Raw genomic sequence first — 27,305 nt, 5'->3', positions numbered from 1 at the left:
TCCTATAGTCATATTGAGCTTCTGAATCAGAGAGCTCCCATGCTTCCAAATGCCTTGGAACTCAGCGCAACATCAGGCAAGATTCCTCTCAAGAGTCAGGGGATGAACAGGGTTGATGGTGACTGCACATTCTGGCCAGTTGCTAAGGCTAACCAAAATTTTTGGGCTTTTCCCCATCAGAAAAACCAATATTATCCTTCCATGTGTTGGCCAGGTCTGCATGATACCATGTAAAGAAGCACCCTGGGAATATTGAAAAGTCCTTCTTTTGCAAAAAGCCTGAGTATTTTAGGAAAGCCTAAGCATCATCTGCAAATACATTTGTTCTTGCATTAAAAGGACCAGGACATTTGCATTAGATACACATTTTCTCTCAAGCATCTGGCAAACCTTGATAAGGAATCAGTCTGCCTCCTCCCAGGGTACTGTTTCCACTTTGTGAATCTCTCTGCCTACAGCCGCTCTACTTTTCTTTTTTTATGTTATCTCAATTCAGCTTGCTATATCTGCTATGTAAAAGCTTGGAAGTTTTACCTTAAATTTCCCCATATGATCACTTATGTTGTCCTGAAATAAATGGAGGGAAAAAAGAGACAATATGACACCAGAAATATACATTATACAGAAAGAATAGTGATTAAATTAGCAGAACAAACAAACCTTACCAAAATTATGGGTTGAACTGAAGAGATCTTACAACTTTTAGCTCCCCATGTACCATAGTTGGGATACAGTCCTTTATCAAGGATATACTGCTCTCCTGTAAAGTCAGGATTTTCATACACCACCCACCTGTGGGGAAAAAGTCATGATTTGTGCTTAATTAATTGATGCATTGTATTTTTAAAAAAATAATTAATAAAACCAAACATTTAATTATGAATCTTGTAGGAAATGACTGACATTAAGTAAGCTGTGCTCAATGTACTTAGCTTCATATAAAAACGTAGGAATAATATATTTGCAAACACAGCAAGGATTTTATAAAGTCATCATAATGAAACGTTATATTGTTTCACTCTAATATTACAGCTCAAAACACCCACATTACAATTCAAAACACCCAAAATACTGTACATTAAACAACATTATTATGGGGAAAGGTAAAAATGGTAAAGCATGACATCATTACTCTGAAAGTAAGGTAATTTTATAATTTTATAATGTTATATTCAGCATAGCCCAATGAATAAATATAGTTCGCTAACAACTTAAGAGAGATATATGTACCATTGTCTAATTTCACACTGGGCTAATGTGAGCAAGTGTGCTGGTTAATGCTGCCCAAATGGTGCCTGCCCACTTCTCCCTTTCTAAAGCCAGGAGGAAACAAGGCAGAGGTTGGTTTAGCATTATGAGCAAATCACTATTCATAGTTTGTTTTTGTCCAAAGAAGCAAGATTTTTTAGGTTTCTTAGTTCAAGACATGGCTGGGTAATAAACTCTTGTAAAGAAAAGTTGCATTTCAGTAAATTTATACCAGGTATATGGAGCATGCCTAGCATGAAAGCACTGTATGTGTTGTCCTTTGAGGTGTCACATTTTAAAAGTTTACCATTTCCTTTCATTCTGACTCATGTTTAACTGATCCATCAACACACTGTTGATTAATCATTTGAGGCATATGCCTTAAACACACACCCAACATACTCTGTAAACTGCTTAGTCAAAGTGACAGAGGGATGAACAGTATGTTAACCATGAAGATCAAACTGAAATGGGACATGTTTATACTTGAACATCACATGAAATAGAATTTTTTAAAATACAGCAGGCTTGGCCAGTCTCTTGGACACATAAATGTGTCAGGCTTCTAGTGCTGCAGACACTAAGGCTATGCTGCAAATGTTCAGGACTGAAAATCCACACAAATTCTGCTTGTTTACTCATTCTCAATGGGATCTCCATGAAAATGAGTTGAGTGAGTGGTGCTACCCATGTGCCAATTATTTCAGAAAAGGAAGATGCAGAACTAGGTTTTGCTTTCCTGTTAGTGCTGGTATGCAACTGCCCTGATTTGTACACCCAAAGGAATCCTGTATATACATTCATAACTGCTGTGGGAAGCAGGAAAAAACATGTTGAGCAAACAAGTCCTAAACTGTAAGAAATACCAGATCTCACTTGAGACATAACTCTCAGAACTATATGGTAGCCAAAGATAAAAATGCAATGGAAGAAAGGAACTCAAATTCCTCTGTTCCTTCAAGGAAGGCTAGCTGGATTCAATTATTTATCCCTCAGGAATGTGCATAACGACAGTGCACTCCTGCCCTCTCCTCAAAAATTGGATTATTATCCTGCTTTGTTAACTGACATCGAACTAGAGTTCCATGGTATGGGCACAATAAGTAACTGTGGCTCAGTACAAACCAGGATCCCTGCACCAAAGCTGGTATGTGAAAGGATGGGTTTCATGCACCCTCAACTTCATGGCTTGCCAAGCCTGTTTTGAACTAGTACAGCCTCAATGTATATTCTGATAAAAATATCTGTTTAGTAGTACTCAATAACTTCTAGGAGCACCAGACACCCATAGGTGCTGGATGAAGGTTGCTATGTTGCTCTCATTTCATACATGCAGACCTAATCTAGAAGACTAATCTGCATGGTAGGAACAGTACAGATTATCCTTTCTGCAACACAACACTATAACAGCTATAACAACAGGAAACACATACAAAGACAACAAACTAGTAATACCAAGTTACTGATTCATGCCTCTTTTCCTTGCACTTATCTCCTTACAGCAAATTAACCATTTAAAATGAAAAGGAAGCTACATATCTGACTTACACCCCACTTAACACATTTATGGATTGAGTCCTTAGTCCATAGCCAGTATCCTTTAAATTGGAAACAATTCCTGAAACGCTTATATTGGAACTTTTAGTCCCAAAGTCTTTTTCGGCATACATTATCATGTGAGGTTGCATAAAACTCTGTGGAAAGAAAGAAAACAACAGAAAGCCATCAAGGCAAAAAAATACAGTCTCTGTGATAGAAAAATATAACTCTCAGCAGGTGTTTTGGGTGCAGATGTGGCGGGCATCAAGGTTTCCCACCCTTGTCCTACACCGGGGGCAGCAACCTTTTTCAGCTGTGGGCCGGTCCACTGTCCCTCAGACCATGTGGTGGGCCGGACTATATTTTGGAGAAAAAAAATGAATGAATTCCTATGCCCCACAAATAACCCAGAGATGCATTTTAAATAAAGGGACACATTCTACTCATGTAAAAACACGCTGGTTCCCGGACCATCCGTGGGCTGGATTGAGAAGGCGATTGGGCCACATCCGGTTGCCTACCCCTGTCCTACACTGTAAAAGACATACTTCCTCTTAAGTCCACTCCAAAACTCAAAGATTTATTTAAATTGGAAGGAGAAAAGATGCCTTGCATAGTTAAAACAATATGCACTGACAGGGGAAAGAAGTGGCCTTGCAGAATTGGTGCCCCACATCTTTAAATTGCAAGGGCAGATGCCAGCTTAAACTTTAAAGCACTTTAGGTAATATGGGTATTCACTGAAGTGTGTATCAAACAACTGACACAGTTTCTTGTAAGCATCACACTGCTTCTGTCTTCAACCTGCTGGTTCCATTGAACAATAGCTGGAACTGTTGTCCTGTGTTCAGAGTTAGGGAAGCTTTTAATGTTTGATGGATTTCTGTATTTTGGTGTTTTGTTGGAAGCCGCCCAGAGTGGCTGGGGGAACCCGGCCAGATGGGCGGGGTATAAATATATTATTGTTATTATTATTATTATTATTATTATTCTGATGAATACAATCCAGCTTTAATATGAGAACAGAAATAAAGGAAGTCCAAATAAAAGCACTCTGTACTGATCAAGCTGGGCCGAGCATGGTTGCAAATAACCATGCTGCTCTTTCCCAGATTCCTTCCTGGCCTTCAGATTAGAGGCTGACTTGCTCTTGTTCCTGCCCTTAGCCACCAGGATGGGTGCCTCCCTACTTTTCTCCTCCTCCAGAGAAAACAAAGAGAGATTGAAATTCCTGGCACTCCTCCCTCTTCTCTGAACCACCCTGTCTTCCTCCTTTCTCTGGCATCTGCTGCTGTAGCTATATAGCTGTTTCCTGGCATTGGGCAGGATGACAGTGTTTGCTGAAACTTGCACATTATCAGGCAGCAGCCCCATGAAAGCTCCTGTCTACTATATCTCCCTTGTATGTATGCCTGTGCATTCCCAGGGCCGTCTTAAGGGTATCCAGCGCTGTGGTGCAAAATCCCTCCGGTGCCCCCCCCGCTTGCTAGGCGCCATTGGAACGGCGGCTAGCAAGCCTACTGTTGCGAGGGGACGTGGCGGGAACAGCGCACTGAAAGGCGCCCTTTCGGGTGCTGCTCCCGCCGCCCCCCTCACCTGGGCGGGCTTGCTAGGTGCCGTTGGAACGGCGGCTAGCAAGCCTGATGTTGTGAGGGGACGTGGCAGGAACAGCGCGCCGAAAGGAGCCCTTTCGGGCGCTGCTCCTGCCGCCCCGAACATGGAAAGGACGGCCCTGTGCATTCCATATTTGGATGCATGTTCAAATTAGGCCTTCTGTTTGTGATCCACTAAGTTTCTCTTTCCCTCCCTCTTTCACACCCACCTATCCCACATACTGGATTTGTGGGAGCATGGGGGGGGGGGTAAATGGAATTTTATAAGGAGGGAAATATGTCTTCCCACTCTCAATTTCCTTCCCCTCCATGCAAACAAAGACAGTGGGATGAAGCAAAACAGAGCAAACCGCAAACGGTATTACATGTTTTCCTAAGTCTACACTTGTTTTCATCATTTTTAAACTTACCCCTAGAACAGGCCTCAGCGACTGCACCTGCTCATCATAACCACCCCAGTCCATCCATTCCTGGTATTCTCCTTCTTCCAGCAAATACTGATGCCCTGCAAACCTTGGCTTCTCATAAGCAACCCAACTAAAAATAATAAAGAATTTTTTTGAAAAAATAGTAGTATAACATGTGAACAAAAACATGTGATCCTATTGCATTAACGGTAAAAAATAAAATAATGAACAGCAAAAATGGTAATTAAAATAAATTGTTATAAAAACTGCAAATAAAATAAGGGATAGGACCCACAATTTCAATGGGAGGTATTTAAACACATAACCAATTTAGCCACTTTTAATCCTATTTAATACCTCACCTTTTAACAAAAGAAGGTGGGAAAGAACTATGTGGACCAACAGTGCAATCTTATACATGCCTATTCAGAAATAAGCCATTTTGTGTAAAGGGGGCTTACTCCAAGGATAAGCAGGTATGCTGTTACAGCAATAACAAACTAAAGTCAGATACATCTTCCAGAAGTCAATCAACATCTCTAAAATCAAGCATCATGTGGCATTTATAGTCATACCTCAGGTTACAGCCACTTCAGGTTGTGTCATTTTGGGTTGCGCTCCGTGCCGAACCCGAAAGTACCGGAACAGGTTACTTCCGGGTTTCAGTGCGCGTGCAGAAACACTAAATCACACTTTGCACATGCACAGAATCGCGACCTGCGCAGACGCGGGTTGCGAACGCTGCGGGTTGCGAATGTGCCTCCCGCATGGATCACGTTTGCAACCCGAGCGTCCACTGTCTTTACATATGCTGCAATCCTTACCTGAGAGAAAAACCTACTGGTCTCAGAAGGATTGCATTATACATCACAGTATCAACACAGCATTAAGAACGGTTGCTAGCTAATGTTTCAACACTTTTCAAGAGTAAATTAATGGGGACAAAAGAACATCTTATCACAAACACGCATATCACACCAGTATTATGGCGGTTTCATACACTCTAGAACAGGCATCCCCAAACTTCGGCCCTCCAGATGTTTTGGACTACAATTCCCATCTTCCCTGACCACTGGTCCTGTTAGCTAGGGATCATGGGAGTTGTAGGCCAAAACATCTGGAGGGCCACAGTTTGGGGATGCCTGCTCTAGAAATTAGCAGGTATCATATATGAAGTAACCACTGTGTTCCCTGTAATGTAATAGAACCACAACCCTCTTTCCTCTCTGTCTGTCTGTCTCTCATTATGCATACATGCTGCAGGACCCTAGACTCATTCATTATGATCCTTCATAGGAGGTATATGCTGTGGACATGGACAGTCCAGTCAACTTCTTGATACACAATACAGTCTCTACGCTACAGTAACTGCCTACTGAAAAGTCACCTGCTCCAGACAATACTTACATTCCTCCCTTCACTTTTATGGATCCTATTGATGTGAGTGTTCCTGTTTCCAGCTCTGCCGATTCTGCTTTTTCATTTCCTTCCTCAACAAGAGCTACTAATTCTGAATCAAGTTCTACATGTTTTCCTTCAAAGAATGGCTTTTCATAAATAATGACCTTTAGCAAAATGAGGGAGATAGTAAATATTTAATATTGTGCCTTTTCCAAGACCTCAATATGCTTTCACATGTATTATCTAACATCACAATCCTAATCATTGCCTATTTAGAAGTTAGCCTTACTGAATACAACAAGGCTTACCTCAAGTAAGTCGGATTTCAGCCTTAGTATTCTTTATATATTATTTAAATTGGGACTTTTTTTAAATTAATCAGTAATGTGGAACACCCTCCCAGCTGATGTCAAGGCAATAAGCAACTATTTTACTTTTAAAAGACAACTGAAGGTGGCCCTGTTTAGGGAAGTTTTTAATGTTTGATGCTGTATTGTTTTTAATATTCAGTTGGAAGCCGCCCAGAGTGGCTGGGGAAACCCAGCCAGATGGGCGGGGTATAAATAATAAATAATAATAATAATAATAATAATAATTTTTTTATTATTATTATTATTGCCACATAAGATAGATGTTTCTCATGGCCCACTCCTAGGCTCAGGCAAATCCCTTTCCCCAAGAGATTCAATTGATAACCCCATTACTTGCCTTTAAGCAGCAGTCAGGTCCAGACTTAGGATGAAACACAAACCCCCCTTATGCTGGGCTGTGGGGGTTTGTACTGAGCAGAAGTGTTATTTGACCTGTGCCTGCTGGCTGCAAAATATGCAGTAGAACGCTCACAGGTTTCCTTCAGATGGGAAGAGGCAGAGCTGAGAGGATTGGGATCTGCTGGAATCCAAGCCAGTCTCCTAGGTGGCAACATTGGGTCCAGCCTAGAACTGGCACTGGGATCAGGCCTGGTGCCTGACCACCACCGCCACCTTCCACTATTGACACGAGTGACCAGGATGTGGTGGAGGCTTCATTGCTCCACAGAATTCTGGCAGCAACTGTAAGGAGTTGGATTGGCCTGCCAAGTCATGTGTACAAGAGAATAAACCAACTGAAATCAAAATCTGACCAGTTACTTGTGACTTAAGTCCCATTGATTTTAATAAATGTACTCTAAACATGACTGAATCCAGAAAGCTTTTTAAAGGGGAGAATGATTGATAAAGCAGTAAGCTTGTTACTTACACCAGAAAGAGAGTACAACAGCATTAGTATACAGGGGTACCTTGTTTTGAGTCTGCCTCGTCGAGCGTCCATTTCGTCGAACGTCCACAGCAAACCTGGAAGTTCTGCATGCGCAGAAGAGCAAACTGCTCCACGGCACTTTGTCATGCATCCTTTTCATCTAGCATCTGGGGCTCCGAAACGGATCCCAGTCACAAAACAAGGTACGACTGTATATAGCTCAAGGGATATACTTTTATCATTACACTTTATTATATAGGAAATTCATATTACAATATTTTTACCTTTGGGCTTTCAGGAAATTCAACTTTGCGTCCACCCTGCAAATATTGAAGGGGCAGGGAAGAAAGATTATTGAGATGTCATTGAATTTTAATTTTGTTAAAGAAGTTAGAAGCATGATTCAACAGCTATTATTTACTTTCTAAAGTCTGAAAGTTAAGTGTACCATCTGTTGGAATAAAAATAAAAATGCTCCTTTTAAATTCAGTCAAATTAGATTTAAAAACAAAAAAACACCCCCCCCCCCATTAAATACAAGGCAGCTATTAAAGATTTCAGTTACTAGGAACAGTTCAAGATGGAAGCAGCCTGCCTTGCTCATAAGCTTCCTATAGGCATCTAATTGGCCACTGTGGCAACAAAATGGTGGGCTTGATGGGGCATTGGCCTGATGCAGCAGGCCTCTTCTTACATTCCGACGTATGCAAAAATGTAACAAAGGTTTCTTTTCGCCAATGGAAGAAGTCCTTTTATGGGACACTATAAAGTTACAGCTATTCTACCATCCCTGTAGTATTCATATCATTATCTTACCATTTTCAAGGGCCTCATGGACCTAATATATGCTTCTTTCTTTTCCCAAAAGGATAGAGTAGGATATTCTCCAGGTTCCAGCATTAAAGGGATTCCCTGGAAACCAGGTTCTTCATAAAGTAGCCATCTACAAATTGAAAACGACAAGGAAAAAAAGGTCCAGTCAATGCTGTGATAAAACATGATGCTATTACATTATTAAAGCTAAAGATACCTCATCCTAGCTACTGGTATTTCCCAGAAGGAAGATGACAAGGAGCCCAAATTAAACCACTGTTAAGACAACAGGGTAGAATAAACAGTAAAATAAAATATTTTTTGTATTACTGATCAGGGTAAAATATAACTCTGAAGGATAAATATATAGCGGCTATTAGAATTCACTAAATTTCAGGTATTCACTGTGGCATATACATACATACATAGCCAACTTTAGACTTCTGTTCACCTTCATTTGCATTCTGCAACAATTAATCATCGTTACTGAAAGACAGCATTGACTTCAAAGCTCATAAATAATCTCCTAAAATGACTGTAGTGTACTTATTTTTCTTAATACACACTTCTAATTCAGACATGTTGACAGATGTATAACAGTGTATGCCACTACAGTTGACAATGCTTGTGATTCATTCTCAGTGTTTATAATAACGCTATGATACACTTAATGAAATCAGTACTGCTGACTCCATTAATTATCAAGATAAAAGCCACTTACACAGTTGTATGACACTTACAAACCAACTCCCAAGGTTCACTATTACAGTCTACCAGAATGTCACATGGTAGGGTGGAGTAAATAATCAAACTATAACAGATACTAATTCTCAATTGAAATTCTTTTATTTAATCCCCCCTCTTCTTTTAGTATGACTTTTGTATCATTCTCACCTATTCTGAAAAGTACCTTGGCAGTTTCATCACTGACATTTAGTCAGCACCTATATCTCAGTTTAATTATTTAATACAATCCTGGGATATGTACTGATTTATTTTGAATCAACAATGCACTTAACAGACAGCAATCTTTTCCATTATACAACAAAAATGAGTAAAAATAATTCAGAAGACAGTCATATTTGTTGCAACTCAGAATCCCTGGTTTAATTGAATGTCTTCCTGCTCTCAAGAAGAACAAATGATGTATTACAAGAGGACAAGGGTATAAATATGTAGGTATGTTAAGTATTTGTATATTAGCTTTTACTTTCTTCACTAAATGTTTATCAGTGAATCATACCTTATATCAGAGGTTTCCAAACTTTTTGAGTCCACGGCTCCCTTGACCAACTACATTATTTCTGTGGCACCCCTGTGGGACTCAGGAGCCCAGTTATATCCCTCCTTGCCTGCAGAGCTGGCAGCCTCTCACCCTTTTTCAAACACCCTCCCTTGTGGAGTGTTCCGTCAGCCTCCTCTCCTCTCTCCTTGGGAGTTCTCCGGGCAGCTGCTGCCGCCAGCCCTGGTCTCTGAGCTGTCCCCCACCCCGCCCCAAAGAGAGGTGCCTCCTCACACTGCCCCACAGGAGCCTGGGAAGCACCCCCTGGCCAGCCCCGGAGGCACCATTTGACTGGGGAGCTTGTAGCCAGGGTTGCTGCAACAAACAGCTGTGCAAGCCTCTGGGAGGCAGAGATGCAAGAAGGCATCAGAGGAGGGAGGGAAGGAAAGAGGGACAGAGGCCAGTGTTGCCCACAGTACCCCTGACTCATTCAAGGCACCTTAGGGTGCCATGGCACACTGGTTGAAAACCACTGCCTTATATGATCATCACTCACTACACAACAGAACAAAAAAAAATATATAACCTCATGCATAAATGTATCATTTCCAAATCTGGGCATTTGATATCTACTGTAATCAAGTACTTTTTTAAAGGATGCTTATCTATATACTTACGTGCCCCAATGCACTTGGATAGAACACGTTTTCTGTGCAGAACCAAATCGAGTTTCTTCAGTGTCATCAAAGTATGAATTTACAAGACCCAACCCTCCTGGTTCTGTAAACAGGTCAATTCGGCAAATGCTATAATCCTGGCAAAATTATGAAGTTAGAATGATAAATTATAAAATTAGGACTGAGTCTATTCTGTGCAGCAAAGGAAAAGAGAGAGACAAAACATACATGTGGTGCCCCTTTACTATATACTGCTGCCATGTTGCTACATCTATACTGCTGCCATGTTGAAATTGGGAGGGGCCAATCACAGAGGTATCATGACTGCTTGGAATGGGCCTATGCAACTGGCACCACCCAAAAGAACCAGGAAGGAGTAAAGTGGCTAGAAGCTCTCCTCTCCTCTCCCGGAGCCCACATATTTGTGCAGACTTGGTAAGCCATAGTTTGATCTACCATGTCAGACAAATCACCCATAGTCTACAAAGTTTAAGCCATAATCTATAGTCTACTCATAGCCATACTTGCCTTTACTACATGCCTCATTGAACCAATCACTGCAGGCTCAGGACATTTGCATTCATCTTTGTTATCAAGTGGTTCTTCACCCCAAAGGTTTGTAAATTCAATTTCTCCTTCCTCCAGAGGAATAGAGGGCCCTTCAAAGTTTGGCTTCTCATATAGAATCCAACTATAAATTAAAACACCAAAATAAATATTGAATCATTCATTTTCTTTCATGGAAATTAGTTTATTTACAAATTTATTTTGAGTTAAAGCATTTAGTTTACCATTACTCTCACATTAACACAAACTGTAAATAGAATGATTTAAGCCAATATAAACTGAGGTACTCATAGTGGAGCATTTAGAGGTGACAAATACAAGTAATGGATTGGCCATACCAAGAAATGCCAATATATAATGATATCACAGTAGGGGTTTAACTATACAACTGTTTATAATCAAGAATGCTAGTTCAACACAGAAATATGTTTAACATGTAATAAAATAATTAACCATAGGGAAAGAACAGTGCCTTCAAATACTAGGGCAGCAATGGTGAAAGAATGGTCTGTTGTAACAAACCATCTACTTTCCTGTGAGTAAGATGAGTGAGAAGATCAGAAGAAAGAACACAGAGGTATATAACCCAGTATTTCCAAAATAAGAGTATGAACATACTTCACCTGGGGCACCTGTCACTAAGTGGAGAGATGTTGTCAAGACTTTGGAGAGGGTGGTGTCTACCTCAAAAGATCAAAGTCAGAATGGACATCAAGAAAATAGCCCAGCGGGAAATCAGGAAACAGAGGTCCAAAGATAATTTCAAAGCATAGAGCTAGAAGTCAGACCAAACCAGGTATCAGGTGTTGAAAGTACAGAGCTTCAGCCAAATGGCAGGTCAAAACAGTGGAGTTATTTCAAAAGCTGAACAGCTAATAAAGAAAGTCAAAGACAGGAACATTGAGGAGGTGAAAGAAGGACTGGCAGTAAGGAGCTGGAAAGAATTATACGGTAAGTCAGAGAGGAGGATTTTAAAAAGGCATGAGAAAAGAAGACATTGATTCATCCTTAATGTTAGGCTCTCCCATATAGCTATCCAATAGCCTGCTTTTCTCCAAACACCTAAGCGTGCATGGTAATCCTATAAAAAGCATTAGAAGGATGTGTGCTGGGACTCTGGAAAGACATAGACAGTTGGATAATAGTATGTGTGAAGCCTCTGCATGTAGGATAGGAGAAAGTGTGTGTCATGTAACTGTATTAAGTTGACTAAGACATACCAACAATTTGCAATTAACGTCAATTTAAGTTGGAAATCTGAACAACATAAAATTAATTCTGGTTTTGCAAGTTTCGCATTGGATGAATCAAACAAAATGGCTGAACCAAGCAGATGAAGCCACCTACCACGATGGAACAAAGCAAGCGACTAAACAGTGCTGGAATATCAAACTAACTGAATAACTAGGGTGTTCAGTCTCATGCTGTATGCCACAACTCTCCACGAACCAAATCACAACAAATAAATAAAATACAAGTTTTTCAGAAAGCTAAACTGAAAAATAATATTTTTATTTTGACATTTCCATCTTGTTATACATCCGCTTGGGCACATTGTGAAAAAATGGCAGATATAATAAATGTATTTTAAAAACAATTGTAGCTATAGCTAATGGGTGCAAAGAACTGTTTCTTTTATTGCATAGAGCGTCACATTTGTTTGCTGTTTGGTAAAAGGCTAGTTTTAAACGAAGACTAGACAATTACAGACATGCGTTCTTGCATTGAAACCAACCTCTTTTGCTTTGACTAGCAAACTCTGATGACCCCATGAAATCCCTAAACTTTATCAGTTTCATTCTGTATGCCTTTGGTTTCTGCAGCACACTGAAAGATGCAGGAATTCTGCCAAGTGAAACAGTTTATCACTTGATAATCCTGCAGTGTAAATTTGTTTGATGTTTTTAATCAAAGCTTCAGGAAGTGTTTTTAAAAGATCCCTAACATTAATCTAGCTTTCCTGTTGGTCTTTTCAAAGCCAAAAAGCAGTAATCTTTCAAGAGAATTAAGGCAATGTAGTATAAAATTAGAAGTTACTCAAGGTCACAAGAAAAGCTTTTTAGAACATCAAAGAAGGAAAATAGGAATACATGGGCAAATTTAACAATAAGCCTCTACATGCATCAGATCAAGAATCAGACACGCTGAAACAGTTCAAAACATGCCTCAACACACATGAGAATAAACTAGTGAAAACTAGTTTTCTCAAGCTAGGCTAAGCAAAAGGCATGAGACCAAACTGAGTTTAGAAGCATGCAGTCAAGGAATGAATAAAGTATGTTAAAGCAGAATGGGAACATGCAGACTGAATTTAGAACCAGCTGTAGGGCGAGCATTTTATCCTTACCATCCTCTGACGACTTTAATTAGAATTACAGGTGACAGTACCCAAGCGGTGCAGTCCACCATATCGTGAAAAACTTCAATAGCATTTTCCAAAGTGTCTGGTTTACTGCAGATAACGATCTGTATATATAGGGGGGGGAAACTTCAGTATTTTTTAATCCAACAAGGAAAAATAAAAGAAAACAGTATTCAATGGGGTGGGGTCACCTCACCTTTCCAGGTCTAGGATTAATTTTATTTTGGTTGTTTCCTGAAAATGCCTGTTAAAGCAGAGTAAACAAACAATAAGAAATTAATTAGTAAAAAGATATATCTTACCTAATCTTGAAAAATGCTGAAATATATTTAGTGTATTTATAACTTTTAAAAAATACATCCATTAAAACAGTTTACAAGTCACACTTTATGAAAATGGGGTCAGGTTAAGGCTATACGGCCTGCAAGTGCTTGGGCATGCTTTCAAATCTTACTGACACATTACCACACATTCAAGTTGCCCATGCAAACCATTAAGCCACTTAAAGCTGCCCCTTAGTTTGCAGAGATATATTATGCAGAACATGCTGAAGTTGCAACCACAAATCACTGTCTTTTTACAGCACAGTAAAACAAACAGGGGCTTGTATGGAAGGAGTGCTTGTTGAACTACACCTTTAGCCAATAAAGGTATGAGTATGCATTTTATTACTGTAGCCCAGCCCTGCAAATGGCTCATACCACCCAATGCACCATGTGGTACAGCCGATTATTCTGAAGACGTTGGCTATACTATATCTTTATAGTTGGTAGGAAGCAACTTTTTGAATCAAGTCTGGTTTGTTTTGTAAATTATCAAGATGGTTGCTTTCTAGGAGTTTTCAGTCAATATTGCTGCCCCTATTCCATTTACTGTTGCACTGTTAATCTATATATATATAAATGTAAATTGGGCATGTCCGTTCCTCTCTAATGTTCAACGAAACCGCTTGACCGATAGCGTTGAAATTTGAACACAACACCACATGCGAATAAGAGAGTAACCTAAGACACTTTCCGTACACAGATGTCACACCTGGGCCACGTACAAAACCCCAAACCCCATGTTTCAGAACACACAACTCACCCAAAAGTGCATAATGGGAAATAGAACCCAGAAGCTGACAGTTCCTTTTCCAAGGATGGGGGCCAAGGAATGGAGATACAGGGCGGAGGCCTCAGCTTGCATTTACATACTAGCCCAAGCCAAGGCCTACAGACTAGGCCTCAGCTCTACTTTACAGATTAGCCCGAGTGGAGCCCTGGGTGGGGGGTAGGGGGAGGAGGGGCCCGAATGGGTCATGGGCTGACCCAGGGTGGGGGGAGTCACAGGGATGACACGGGGTGGGGGGAGGGGGGACGGACTACCTCATGGGTCGCTACAGGATGGGAGTGATCACAGAGATGAGACACAATGGGGGGGGGGAACACTTAGTCCAGGGGACGGACGGACACATCCTCCCCCTTTCCTGGGAAACAAGGACCCTGAGTCAGGCACAGCAACGCGTGCCTGGGCCAGCTAGTTTTAGCATAAAACTTGTCTATGAAAAATGTATGTCAGAAGCATATTTCAAAAGCATAACAATTTCCTGCCTCTCATGATATACAGCAGGGGCCACCAATTTTTTTTGCACCCATGAGAACAGTTGCAAACCAGAAAAACTGTCATGGGATGACACACATACCGCAAGCAGGCTCACCCCAACAACATAATGGTTTTGAAGACTAATTTTAGTGTGGGGAGGGCACCGGAATAGTAACTGTGCAACCATGTGCCCCACCACCACCACACACGTAACCTGCTATATGAATCCATACATTTCCAATATGTCTTTTATTATTCAGAATAGAATTTCTAAAGGAACATACAGTAAGCCTGCAACTTACATGGGGGTTACATTGGCCTAAAGCCAAAATCATGTATAGCCAAAACCTATTGTGTTCAATGGCAGGTGTGATCGCCAGTGTCTTTCTTCCCGGAACACTGTTCCCTTTCATTTTGTTTAATTTTTTGCCATGCGTGTAAAGCTGAATGTGCACAAGCTAAATGGGATGTGGGAACACAGTCTAAAATTGTTTTGATGTGTCAGTTTGTCAAACGATTGCTGAATCTATTACTATCACATTTCATTTTTGTCTAGTAAATCTTAAATGACCATTCTTAACAGATGCAGACTGAAGGCCTTCTTACAGTGATTCTAGAACAGGTATCCCCAAACTTCGGCCCTCCAGATGTTTTGGACTACAATTCCCATCTTCCCCAACCACTGGTCCTGTTAGTTAGGGATCATGGGAGTTGTAGGCCAAAACATCTGGAGGGCCGCAGTTTGGGCATGCCTGTTCTAGAAGGCTTTTCAACCAACACGTATGCTGGTTCAGCACAAGTGACTGCTGAACAATCTGTAGATGTGAGGACTGGTGGGGTCAGCAGCAGAATCCAAACAACCACTGACATATTGCAGTATGATTGTATCTTTTTTTCTTCTACTGTTTCCTGCCTTTTATGCTAAATTGGGCAATCAGTAGTGCCTAGATGCAGCTATGATCTTCTCATTCCATTTTGACCATTTGGTTAGAGAAATTCAGCATGCTAATGAAATTTCACTTTATTGAAAAGATTTTTTCCTCCTGGAAAATAGTCATTTCCAATTCAAGCTATTCTTTGTTCTAACAACAAAATGTATGTATGTATTTATATAAATCAAACCAATATCAAACAAAAGAAATCAAAGCAAAAATCAATTTGACTTTCTAGTTACACAAAGCATGCAGATAGACTTCTAAAAGTAGGTAAACAACATTAAACACACCTCAATGTCTGGTAAGAAGCTATTTGGTTCATACTGCCCAGGTTTCAACCAACTTGAAAAACTGGTGTCAGGGTTTCCAAAGTTTGCCATCTGTAAAATTCTCTCTTTTTTTGGATCCTCAGTTTGCAAATATTTCTCCATAAATTGTGGTGCTTTGAAATCTGAAAGAGACTGAAAAGCACAATAAAAAATAACAATGGTTGTTTACTGCTAAGTAACATACACATGACATATGAATTTATATGTAGTTATATGATGTTTGTCCTATTACCTCAGATTTCTGAGCTACATCAAATATTAGAGGGGGGATTCCTGGGCAATTAGCACTCTTCTGAGAAGCAAAAGTTGTTGTGATAGTGTTTATAGATGTTACAGATGGAGTAAACACATTTTCTTTAGTTGCAGGTAATAGAAGGCTTGAGAATATGGCACTCTTTTCAAGTCGAGATCTCTTAATATCGCCATCGGTACCATCTTTGCTCTCTTTCCCACTTATTTCCTGGGCAAGTGCAAGGTCTGGTCTGTTGGATAATTTCAGAGATTGGAGAAGAAGGCTGTTCTCAGCTGAGGCACGTTTGGGTCTGACTCTAGCCTCTGTTTCTAGACTATGCAATCTCAGCTGCTGGGATGGGGCTAAATCTCGTGGTTTGTCTCTCTTGATTCCTAAACCAACTGTAAAAATATTGGGGTCAAATATTTTCTCTAAATTGTCCTCATGAATTGGAGGCATAGCAAAGGGAGGTGCTGGGGATTTTGGAACTTTGGGTTTTTTCTTTTTTTGAGGTACACAAATAGAGCTGTCTAGATTTTTAATAGTTTCAGTAAACTTTGTCATGTCTGGGGAATCACAAATGGTATCCTCCTTGCCAACTTGAGGGACATTACAATCACTGTTTGAACTAGGTTGTCCACTGATATTCTGATCGAATATCTCTTTGTTTTCCAAAAATGTATTTGTCATCTTTGTGTCTTCACTTTCAGTCTGAGAAGTCATGTTGTGTTCTACTTTGGGGGGCACTGGGTCAGGCTGCGGGAGACACTGGTCTTCTTTACTTAGAGAATACATGTCTGTTTTCAAGAAATGTTCCTCTCCACTTTCAGGAGATATGGATCTGACATTTGTATTCCTGTTATCATTTTGGATTGTTTCAGTTTCTTCGGTTTGTAGTATAGATGCCGTTTTAGGTAACCAATTATTGTTGGCTAATTCTGTATCCACTTTTTTAGAAATAAAAACACTCACATGATTATCATCTACTTTACCATTCTGACTAAACTGGGATTCAGCAGCATTTCCAATCTCTTCATTAGTTATAATATTTGACTGAGTCCCTCCTTCAGACTTGATTTTTATATCTAAAGATACATCCTTCACCTTTGCACCATTTTGCAATGCTTTCTGTCGATTGTTTGGCTTATTTGTTATTCTTTTGGTCTGTTCACTTTCAGGGTGCTGTTTCCCAAATTTCAGCTTTGCTCTGCCAACAAATGTATTTGATACAGAACCTTTTTTTAAAGAAGAGATCTCAGCAGATTGGTTCTGATTAGTTTGTTTGCTTTCAAACATGGATATTTTATTGGCAATACTGAAGTTAATTTTAACAGCTTTGTCCACAGAATCTTGCTCAGTTTGCACATCTTCTAGAGTTCTGGACGCCTTAAGGTTTAATTCTACATTCTTTGGTTTAGCTGGACTGTAAAAACAAAACAATGCAACAATTACTTTACAATCCTTGTCAACAATACTTTAAATTTTTTATTTTATTTCTAGCATAATTGACAGCACAATCCTATATACATGCCTCTTTAAAATAAGGCTACAATTCTAAATACACCTGCTAGGGAGTAAGCCACATTCAATATAAGGGGACTTACTGCTATAAATTACAGGTAGTCACTTTTTTCAAGAAATATAAATTCAGAGTGACATAACCATTAAAAACCAGAGTAAAAGTAACCTAAAATACAATAATATGCATAAAAGAGCAAATCCAACCCAACCCCACTCAACTAAAAATATTCAGAGAGTTACGCTTTGAAGGGCTGGCTAAAGAAAAATGTTTTTAACTGGTGCCTAAAATAGATTGCGATGGCACTAGGAGTGCCTCCCTGTAAATATGTAAAAGTTTGTGCTGTATGTCCCATTGACTTCCATGAGACTTACTCCCAGAAAAGTGTTATATGAGTATAGTTATTATTCTCTAAGAGCAAATGCACTCAGGTTCTGCTTGTGGACTTCACATGGACATCTGGTTGACCACTCTGAGGACAGAGTGTTGAAATAGACAGGGCTTTGTCTGATCCAACACAGTTCTTCTTATGTACTAAGTAAATGTGCATGACTGGTTTCAGACTTGCCAAATTGCTGACAGAAGGCCTTCTTCCATTCATGGAACACACTCCAATCTGCCAATTCCCCCTTCTTTTGCATCCCCACATACATACACACTGATCTAGAGGGGCTCCCAACTCTCAGAAGCAGATTTTATGGAGGTGAAAATTGACACACACACACACACACACACACACACACACACCTTCAATCAGTGGAATGATTTTTCACTCAGGGAAAATCTGTATTGAACCCGCAACATTCTAGCAAAATTTCTGATAAAGAAACATCCTTATAGGTCTAACTCAGATGTTTTCAACATCTTTGAGTCCACAGCTCCCTTGACCAACCACATTCTTTCTGTGGTACCCCTGTGGGGCTCAGGAGCCCAGTTATGTTACCCCTTCCCTGAAGATGGCAGCCTCTCATCCTTTTTGGAACACTTTCCCTTGTGGAGTGTTCCCTCAGCTTCCTTTCCTCGTCTGCTGCAGCTGCCCCGATCTCTGAGCTTCCTCCCCTGCCCCAGAGAGATGTCCCTCCTCACACTGCCCCCCGGGGGCCTGGGAAGAAGATGCCCCCAGCCTCAGTGGACCAACCAAGACTGGCCAAAGGTGAATGTGAGGCCAGCACAGACGGGCCTGCATGGCGGAAAGACTCCCCTTCAGCACACAGCAAGCACAAGAAAGGCCAGTTCAGCGCCTGCCTGCCTGGGCTCCCACTTGTCTGTCCATTCCCAACAGTAAGGGCTGGTGGACTGGCTGGCTGGGCTCCCTCACTGGCTTGCTTGCTTGCTTACTCTGAGGCTGTCTCAGTTCCTGGCAAACAGCACTCCCTGGCCAGCCCCAGAGGCACCATTTATCTGGGGAGCTCATAGGCAGGGCTGTTGCAACAAACAGCTGTGGAAGCCTTTGGGAGGCAGAGACATGAGAAGGCATCCAAGGAGGGACGGAGGGAAAGAGGGACAGAGTCCAGTGTTGCCTGTGGCACCCCTGACCATCATTCAAGGCACCCCAGGGTGCCACGGCACACTGGTTGAAAACCACTGGTCTAACAGCACAAAAAAGACAAATGAATTTTATAATGCTGTGTAAAGTCTGCAGTCCTAAGAAAACTTATTTGGAGTTAGTTTCCTTGAAATGAAATGAAAGTATATATGGTTAGGACAGTGGGGTGTGTGGGGTTTTTTGATACCAATAACTTAACAGAAAATATATCATTCCTTAGAATGTGGGTTAATTGACAATACAATTATTTCCTTTTACCTTTGTTAAGCTGTAAGTTAACTTAAAGTGTTTCTTACAATCTATTTTATTCTGTGAACTGTCCTGAGACCCCCAGGCATAGGGTGGTATATAAATTCAATAAATAACAACAACAACATCATATCAGAAAGATTTATAAGCATTATTTAGTCTCACAAGAGCTCACTTTATTTCTTACAGAAATTATAGACTGCAAATCACTTGCAATTCTCTCTCACACACAAACACTATTCACACTTCCTATTTACTCAAACATACACCATGGATGCACTCCATTAACATACTTTCATATGGAATTAAAAGTTGATTGCTGCTGTGATGTATGATGCCACCTTCTTAGCATCAACAGTTCACAGTCCTGTAGACACATGCACACACTGACTTTACCTGTTTAGCAAGAAAAATGTTCGTATGTGCTCATGAAGACTCAGCCAATAGAATGGGAGGATCTAAGATGCCGGGCTATTGCTTGAAGGCAGGAATAGAGTGGAGGCAGTATTATTATTTATTCAATATCTATCCTGTCCTTCATCCAAAGATCACAGGGCGGTTTACATTATAAAAACAGTAATTGAATGGTGGATATTTCTAACCCAGCCTGTTCCAAATGGGTTATACTCTCCCTAAAGAAACTTGCATAATCTGGAGAAACTCTTTTGATTTGGCATTGTAATTTGAGGCCCAGGTGGTTTCAGTTGTGTGGAGTACTTTTGCTCAGTGCCAGCTGGTTCATCAACTATGGCCATTCCTGGATGAAGATGGCCTGGCCACAGTGACGCTTGCTTTGGTAACTTCCTGACTGGATAAATGTGCTCTATGTGAATCTTCCCTTGAAGAGGCTACAGTTTGTGCTGAATATGACACTGAAAAATTGACTGTTAACTGACAGAGTTAGCTGGAATCATGTACTCAGTAGCAGTCAGCAGAGCAATCCTGCTTACCTGGCTTTCCAACACTGAACATTGCTGTCAGTTACCAAGAAGGACAGGGGTAATGTGGAGGGGAGCTTAGTGGGGGGGGGCAGCAGTGGGAGTGTTGGGTTGGCTCTGCTGCTGTATCTGTACTGTTTCAAGCTCCTCTCCTGTCATAGTAACCAGTAACAATGTTTGGTGTTGGGAAGCCCCATGAGCAATGCCACACCACCCATGCCAACACACCAACTGCTACTGCATACAGCACTGATTCTGAAAAATTAAGTTCAGTTGTCCACATGCTTCTGGGTGGAATGCAAGGGGCTAGTGTCCCCATGACTCCCCATTTCCTTGTAAACTTAACACTGAAGAAGATTGCCTGAAGAGGCCCATCATACTTTCATTAAAAAAATTGTAAAAGCTGAAGTAAATGTTTGAGTTATAGTCTAGTTGGATTATTGTAGTGTAGGTTTCTGTTTCTCTTTTGAAGACTTAATGAGAATGCAAACTCAATATTATAATATTGAATATGATGCGTGGTTGAAATTTACTGCATGTACTGCCCTGAAAGAGAATGTTTTGAAGATGATGTATAGATTGTATTTAACACCAGTAAAATTGGCTAAGATGTATAGGATGAGTAGTAAAACATGCTGGAAATGTAAAGAGAAGGATGGTGAATTTTATCATATGTGGTGGACATGCGGAAAAAATCAAAAGATTTTGGGAAATGATATATAATGAACTGAAAAAGATTTTTAAATACACCTTTCCCAAAAAAACCGGAGGCTTTTTTATTAGGACTTATAGGACAGGAGATAGTAAAAGGAGATCAAGAATTATTTATGTATGCGACAACCGCGGCTAGGACTTTGTTAGCCCAAAAATGGAAAACTCAGGAGTTACCGACGATTGAAGAGTGGCAGACGAAAATGATGGACTATGCAGAACTAGCAAGACTGACTAGCAGGATCCGAAACCAGGGAGAGTCAAGGTTCCAAAAGGATTGGAGTAAATTTGTGGACTATATGGAGAAGAACTGTAGAAGTTTAAAGACACTTGCAGGACTGAAATAAATCCTACGAATTGACTTTAAGTAGAAGGAATAAAGGAACTGCGAGATAGGAGTGGATAAGAAAACCGAATGGGGGGAAGGAGGGAAGTCAAAGCTCGGCAGAGCAAAGTAAATTGTAATAATTGATTAGATGTTAAGAAGAGGAAATTTTGTGTTTATTATGTGTTGTTGTGTTTGTGGTTGAATGTTTTGTTTTTGTTTAAATGTGTTTAATTGGAAAAATCTAATAAATTGTTGTTGTTTTAAAAAAGGAGAATGCAAACTCAAGTGGTTAAGAAAAAGATCTATATCTTCTTAAAAGACTGACCCATACCCTTGACAGATGTTGAAGCTATGATCCATTCTATTAAGATGGAACAAGGGGAAACAACATCTACTTATAAATGTTTTATAGTTCCCATAATACAACGCCTACAGTTATAAGTCACAGTCTCCACTGGAAACTATGCTAACAGATGTGTCAGGACAGGAAAAGCAATGTAAATCAAAGGAAGGTGCTAGTGAATTATTAATTTGAATATCATGGAAAATGACACTAACACCCTACTGCTAAGCATATTTATCTGCAAGTATATTCTGTTTATTTCAATGAATTTATTCAAATAAAGGTTATAGTCTTGCAGCCCAATGCTTCCTCAGATATTACCGGTTTTGATTTTAATGTATATGTACAACTGCAAGTATTTCCTTCCAAGCAAATCTGTATTTCTGTATATATTTACTTAGATGTTTGTCCCACTTTGTTCAAGGCTTATATCTAGGTAAGCATGCATACAATTTTGGCTTTACAGAACAATATTATTGCATATTTACCCAGAAGAAAGAACCATTGTATTAATTAATCTTAAAAGGTAAAGGGACCCTTGACCATTAGGTCCAGTCGTGGATGACTCTGGGATTGCGGCACTCATCTCGCTTTATTGGCCGAGGGAGCCGGCGTACAGCTTCCAGATCATGTGGCCAGCATGACTAAGCCACTTCTGGCGAACCAGAGCAGCACACGGAAACACCGTTTACCTTCTCGCCGGAGTGGTACCTATTTATCTACTTGCACTTTGACGTGCTTTTGAACTTCTAGGTTGGCAGGAGCAGGGACCAAGCAACGGGAGCTCACCCCGTTGCGGGGATACGAACCGTCGATCTTCTGATCAGCAAGCCCTAGGCTCTGTGGTTTAACCCACAGCACCACCCGCGTCCCATTAATGAATCTTAGTTTGGATAAATTGTATTTAGGATTGAAGCTCAATATATTAAATTAAGGTGTCAACCCTAAACACACATAAAATCAATTACAGAGTTGGCAAGGATCTTGGAGGCCATCATTTCCAATATTGCTGCTCAGTGCAGGATCTGCAGTGCATAATGCAACTTCATCTCCCTAATAATTAGCCATTAAGCTTCTGTTTCAATAGCTTCAGCAAAGGAAAGAACACCACCTTCTGAGATCTATGTCTCACTGTCAAACAAAACTTACAGCTCTTACTGGTAGGATGTTTCTCCTCATGTTTACCCAAAATATTCTCCACTGAAATTTCCACCTCTGTTATACTCTGGAGAAAGAGATAATAAGTCTGTTCTATCTTCTGCATGACAGTCCTTTAGTTTAGACATTTGAAAAATGTTATGTCTGCCTCTCTCATCCTTTAAATTTTTAAAAAACCTACATACAAGACTTTTCTTTTGAATTTAATTTTGTTGGTTTTAGCCAATGTCCCAGCTATTTAAAAAACCATCCAACTCTACAATTCTATGATTTTGATATATTATATCAGGGGTCCCCAGACTACGGCCCGGGGGCCGGATGCGGCCCAATTGGCCTGCCAATCCGGCCCACGACGACCCCCGCCGCCCGGCGCCGCCCGCTCTTACGGGGCACAGCGCGGCAGCGCTCTTCCGGGTCGGGAAAAAAGCGCCGAAAATCCTTTGTGCGCATGCGTATGGGCCTCTCCCGACCCAGAAGAGGTCATTTCTGGTGCACTTCTGGGTCGGGGGAGGCCCATACGCATGCGCACAACGGATTTTCGGCGCTTTCCCCACCCTGGAAGCGCGCTGCCGCGCCAGTAAGCACCCGTGCGCATGCGCACGGGCGCGCACTCCCCTGCCCGCCGGCCTGCACAGGAGCGCACTCCCCCGCCCTTTGGCCCGCCGCGCAATTGGCGCAGTGGGAACCAGCCCAAACGCCGGTAAGTCTGGGGACCCCTGTATTATATGGTGTTAGATATTCCAATTTTGGATCATCTGCAGATCAGATAAACATCCCCTTTACACTCTGATCCAAGTCATTTATAAAAACAAAAAAGCAATTGACCTAGGGTACCTCTGTGGCTCTCTGTTCAATACTTCACTCTATGATGCACAGCCATTAATTTTACAGGTAGGTAGCCGTGTTGGTCTGAGTCGAAACAAAATTAAAAAATTCCTTCAGTAGCACCTTAAAGACCAACTAAGTTTTTATTTTGATATGAGCTTTCGTGTGCATGCACACAATTGTTGAGTATGATTGTTCAAGCAGCTCCACTTAACACTAGTATAATCCACCCCACATTTTATGATAGTCAGAGAATTTAATTCTGTGTAAACAGACAAGCAGTGGCTCATAATGCATCATATTTAAGTAAACCAACCTATTCTAGTCAGATAATATATGAAAATCAATTAATAACAGTATACAATGTAGAGCAGGCATCCCCAAACTGCGGCCCTCCAGATGTTTTGGCCTACAACTCCCATGATCCCTAGCTAACAGGACCAGTGGTCAGGGAATATGGGAATTGTAGTCCAAAACATCTGGAGGGCCGAAGTTTGGGGATGCCTGATGTAGAGGCAGAGCAACTGAATTTATTTTCATTTCTGAATACACAGATGCCCTGCTTTCTAAGTTTCTGAATAACATGCTGCTATATTACAACTTACACACAAAAAACTACAGTACTTATATGAGTAACATGGTTAATCCATCATCTTCTTGAGAACATAGTGTTATTCCCACCCATAACTACAAATGTTTTGCCAGATTAGGTCTCAACCAAGATTTTCACAGCATTATTTTATTCCACCTTGAAACTGTATCTTTTCTGTTGCATTTACAAATAAGATGCATGTAAAATCAAAGCTAAAAATTAAAAGTAAGTCCCACTGAATTCGGTGGGATTTATTTCTGAGCATATTTTTATAGGATTGTGCTGCAAGATGTTAGAGAGTTCAACAGGTATTTTAAAAGCCTCAGGAATCAGGAGTGGTTAATGACTCAGTTCCTTATATGCATCATATCGAGTGATTGAGAAACTATTATTACCCTATGGTGGGAGAAAAGCTCAAGTTCTTGTTTAACTATTCAGCACCCTTAAAAATACAAATTGAAGAGTCCCCTTTCCTCCATTTAGACAATCAGACCCAAAGATTATATAAATCAATCCAAATCACATCAAATCAGCAGATGTCAAGGCAATAAGCAACTATTTTACTTTTAAAAGACAACTGAAGGCAGCCCTGTTTAGGGAAGTTTTAAAAGTTTGATGCTGTATTTTTTAAAAAATATTTGGTTGGAAGCCGCCCAGAGTGGCTGGAGAAACCCAGCAGATGGGCAGGGTATAAATAATAAATTTATAATTAATTAATTGAGTAACAAGTTCATTCAAAAACCATAAAAAACCTGATTCAATGTCTAATATAAGCTTTATCAGTGCACAGGTGAAGAAAAGTACAAAGGATATTCAACTATCCCCACCCCAGGATCAAATTGCACAATATATTCTACTCCTCAGTGTCTTTAGTAGATGCGATCTAAATGCAATATAACTTGATTCCATAATTTTGTTTCAAATGATTGTTTAATGATGAGGGTGCAGTGCAATCATCTTACCAAGTTTTCTCATTAAGATAATTCAAGGTGTGGCAAGTCTCACATTTCTTGTCACAGCTGTAAAAGTGCACACGTGCCTTTAAAATAAGTGCTGAAGGCCACATATTTCAGTCTTCTTTAAAAATTATACTTCAAGCCCCTAAGTCACTTATTCTAGTGATTATGGCACAAAGAAGAGGTATGAGCAACATATATAAAACTAAAATCCTGTTCCTGTTCCTAAAAGTGCTGCAGGGTGGCCTCTTGAAATACAGTTGAACACAGCTCTAGGTAAAGGTAAAGGGACCCCTGACCATTAGGTCCAGTCGTGACCGACTCTGGGATTGCGGCACTCATCTCGCTTTATTGGCCAAGGGAGCTGATGTACAGCTTCCAGGTCATGTGGCCAGCATGACTAAGCTGCTTCTGGCAAACCAGAGCAGCGCACAGAAACGCCGTTTACCTGCACGCCGGAGTGGTACCTATTTATCTACTTGCAGTTTGACGTGCTTTCGAACTGCTAGTTTGGCAGGAGCAGGGACCAAGCAACGGGAGCTCACCCCATTGCGGGGATTCGAACTGCCACCTTCTGATCGGCAAGCCCAAGGGCTCTGTGGTTTAACCCACAGCGCCCTAAGAGGCAATGAATTGCCCCCCCTACTTTGTGTTTCTTTTTGGAATAGTTAAACCTGCCATAACTGAAGAGGGAGCCACTTCACATAAACAGCTTAACACATGGGTATGCCCTGCACATCTATGAACTGGGCCGTGTTTGAGATATAAAAGCTGGGAGCCAAATGGAACCTTAAACCTAGGTTTCAGTTGTCACAACAATATGTCTAGGGACATTTTTTTACACGATTACAAAGCAAATGAAGACAGGATGGGGGATTTAGCTGAAAATGGAATAATTGCTGTGCACAAAAGACAAGTTTTTAAAACCAAAATAGCAATCAAGAAGAAAAGCAGCCTGTAAGAGACGTGGCTGCAGTTTCATTCTAGCAAAAGTAGGTTGCTTGGTTTTTTACGGTAGTTTCCTTAACTAACTCCCTATTAAAATAATAGGGAGGCACTATTCTCCATAACTTTAAAAAACAAACCCACCGTACTGGAGCATACAGCTGGGTTCCAAGGCCTGTTCACATATTACTTGGAAAGTGAATCAGTTAATTTCAAATGCCTTCTGCCCCTATGATTCCACAACACAGATCTCTCTAATTGACTCAAGCAAGTAAACCAAGAAAAATAATCACAGCCACTGAGCTGGAGACAAACTTGTTCCTGTTCTTGAAAATGCATTGATTTATCAACTCTAGCTTAGCAACCATAGGAGCCATGCTCAACATAACAGCGATACTCAGTTCAATCCCTAGCTAAAACATCTAGTAGTACGAAGACAGTCTGAAACTAGAAAACCTCTGCCAGTTAAGATGGATTACTACTAGGTTAGAAAGGCCAATAGCATCACTCAGTATAAGGTCCAAACCGCATGCTACAGTTAAGTACTGTACTCTGTAACCTTCCCCCAACATTGCAATTCCTCTCTTAGTCATCATCATCCACTGGAACACTCATAGACTCAACAAGAATGAAGGCCTGAGGAAGGATCCCCTCCCCACCCCGACAGCTGTTTATTTCCTCTGACAATCATCCTCAAGCTGCTTTTGCTTGGACCTTCCCCTCCACTGCATTGGATGGAAGAAAAGGTAGCTTGAGGGAGACATGAGAAGACAAATAGCAGGCAGTGAGAGGGTCATGTGGCCCTTCCTCACTTGGTCTTCCTCTACTTCTCATTGTAGCCTCTAGAGCAAGCATCCCCAAACTTCGGCCCTCCAGATGTTTTGGACTACAATTCCCATCATCCCTGACCACTGGTCCTGTTAGCTAGGGATCATGGGAGTTGTAGGCCAAAACATCTGGAGGGCTGCAGATTGGGGATGCCTGGGCTAGAGCAGTGTTTCTCAACCAGTGTGCCTCCAGATGTTTT

At 40.8% G+C, this 27,305-nt stretch overlaps 1 protein-coding gene across 4 annotated transcripts in view; it reads right to left on the bottom strand.

Moving 5' to 3' along the window:
- Window positions 1–27,305, bottom strand: part of CRYBG1 (crystallin beta-gamma domain containing 1) — a 105,431-nt gene that overhangs the window by 17,024 nt on the left and 61,102 nt on the right. For all 4 annotated transcript variants that reach the window (XR_015949306.1, XM_035109300.3, XM_088667213.1 and 1 more), the window contains 13 exons: window positions 16,169–17,591; window positions 15,898–16,068; window positions 13,285–13,332; window positions 13,074–13,192; window positions 10,688–10,850; window positions 10,160–10,296; window positions 8,264–8,390; window positions 7,732–7,767; window positions 6,215–6,372; window positions 4,811–4,937; window positions 2,797–2,942; window positions 666–792; window positions 535–567 (listed from right to left, as the gene is read on the bottom strand). Coding sequence is in view for 3 of the 4 variants with exons in the window: in XM_035109300.3 (XP_034965191.3) it covers window positions 535–567; window positions 666–792; window positions 2,797–2,942; window positions 4,811–4,937; window positions 6,215–6,372; window positions 7,732–7,767; window positions 8,264–8,390; window positions 10,160–10,296; window positions 10,688–10,850; window positions 13,074–13,192; window positions 13,285–13,332; window positions 15,898–16,068; window positions 16,169–17,591 (2,815 nt within the window). In the remaining variant the exon portion in view is untranslated. The remainder of the gene's footprint in view (window positions 1–534; window positions 568–665; window positions 793–2,796; window positions 2,943–4,810; window positions 4,938–6,214; window positions 6,373–7,731; window positions 7,768–8,263; window positions 8,391–10,159; window positions 10,297–10,687; window positions 10,851–13,073; window positions 13,193–13,284; window positions 13,333–15,897; window positions 16,069–16,168; window positions 17,592–27,305) is intronic.

Source organism: Zootoca vivipara, chromosome 3 (genome assembly GCF_965207765.1).
Source record: "Zootoca vivipara chromosome 3, rZooViv2.hap1.1, whole genome shotgun sequence".
NCBI lineage: Eukaryota > Metazoa > Chordata > Lepidosauria > Squamata > Lacertidae > Zootoca > Zootoca vivipara.
Note: the sequence above shows the minus strand (reverse complement) of the source record. Positions and strands in the feature narration are given on the sequence as shown.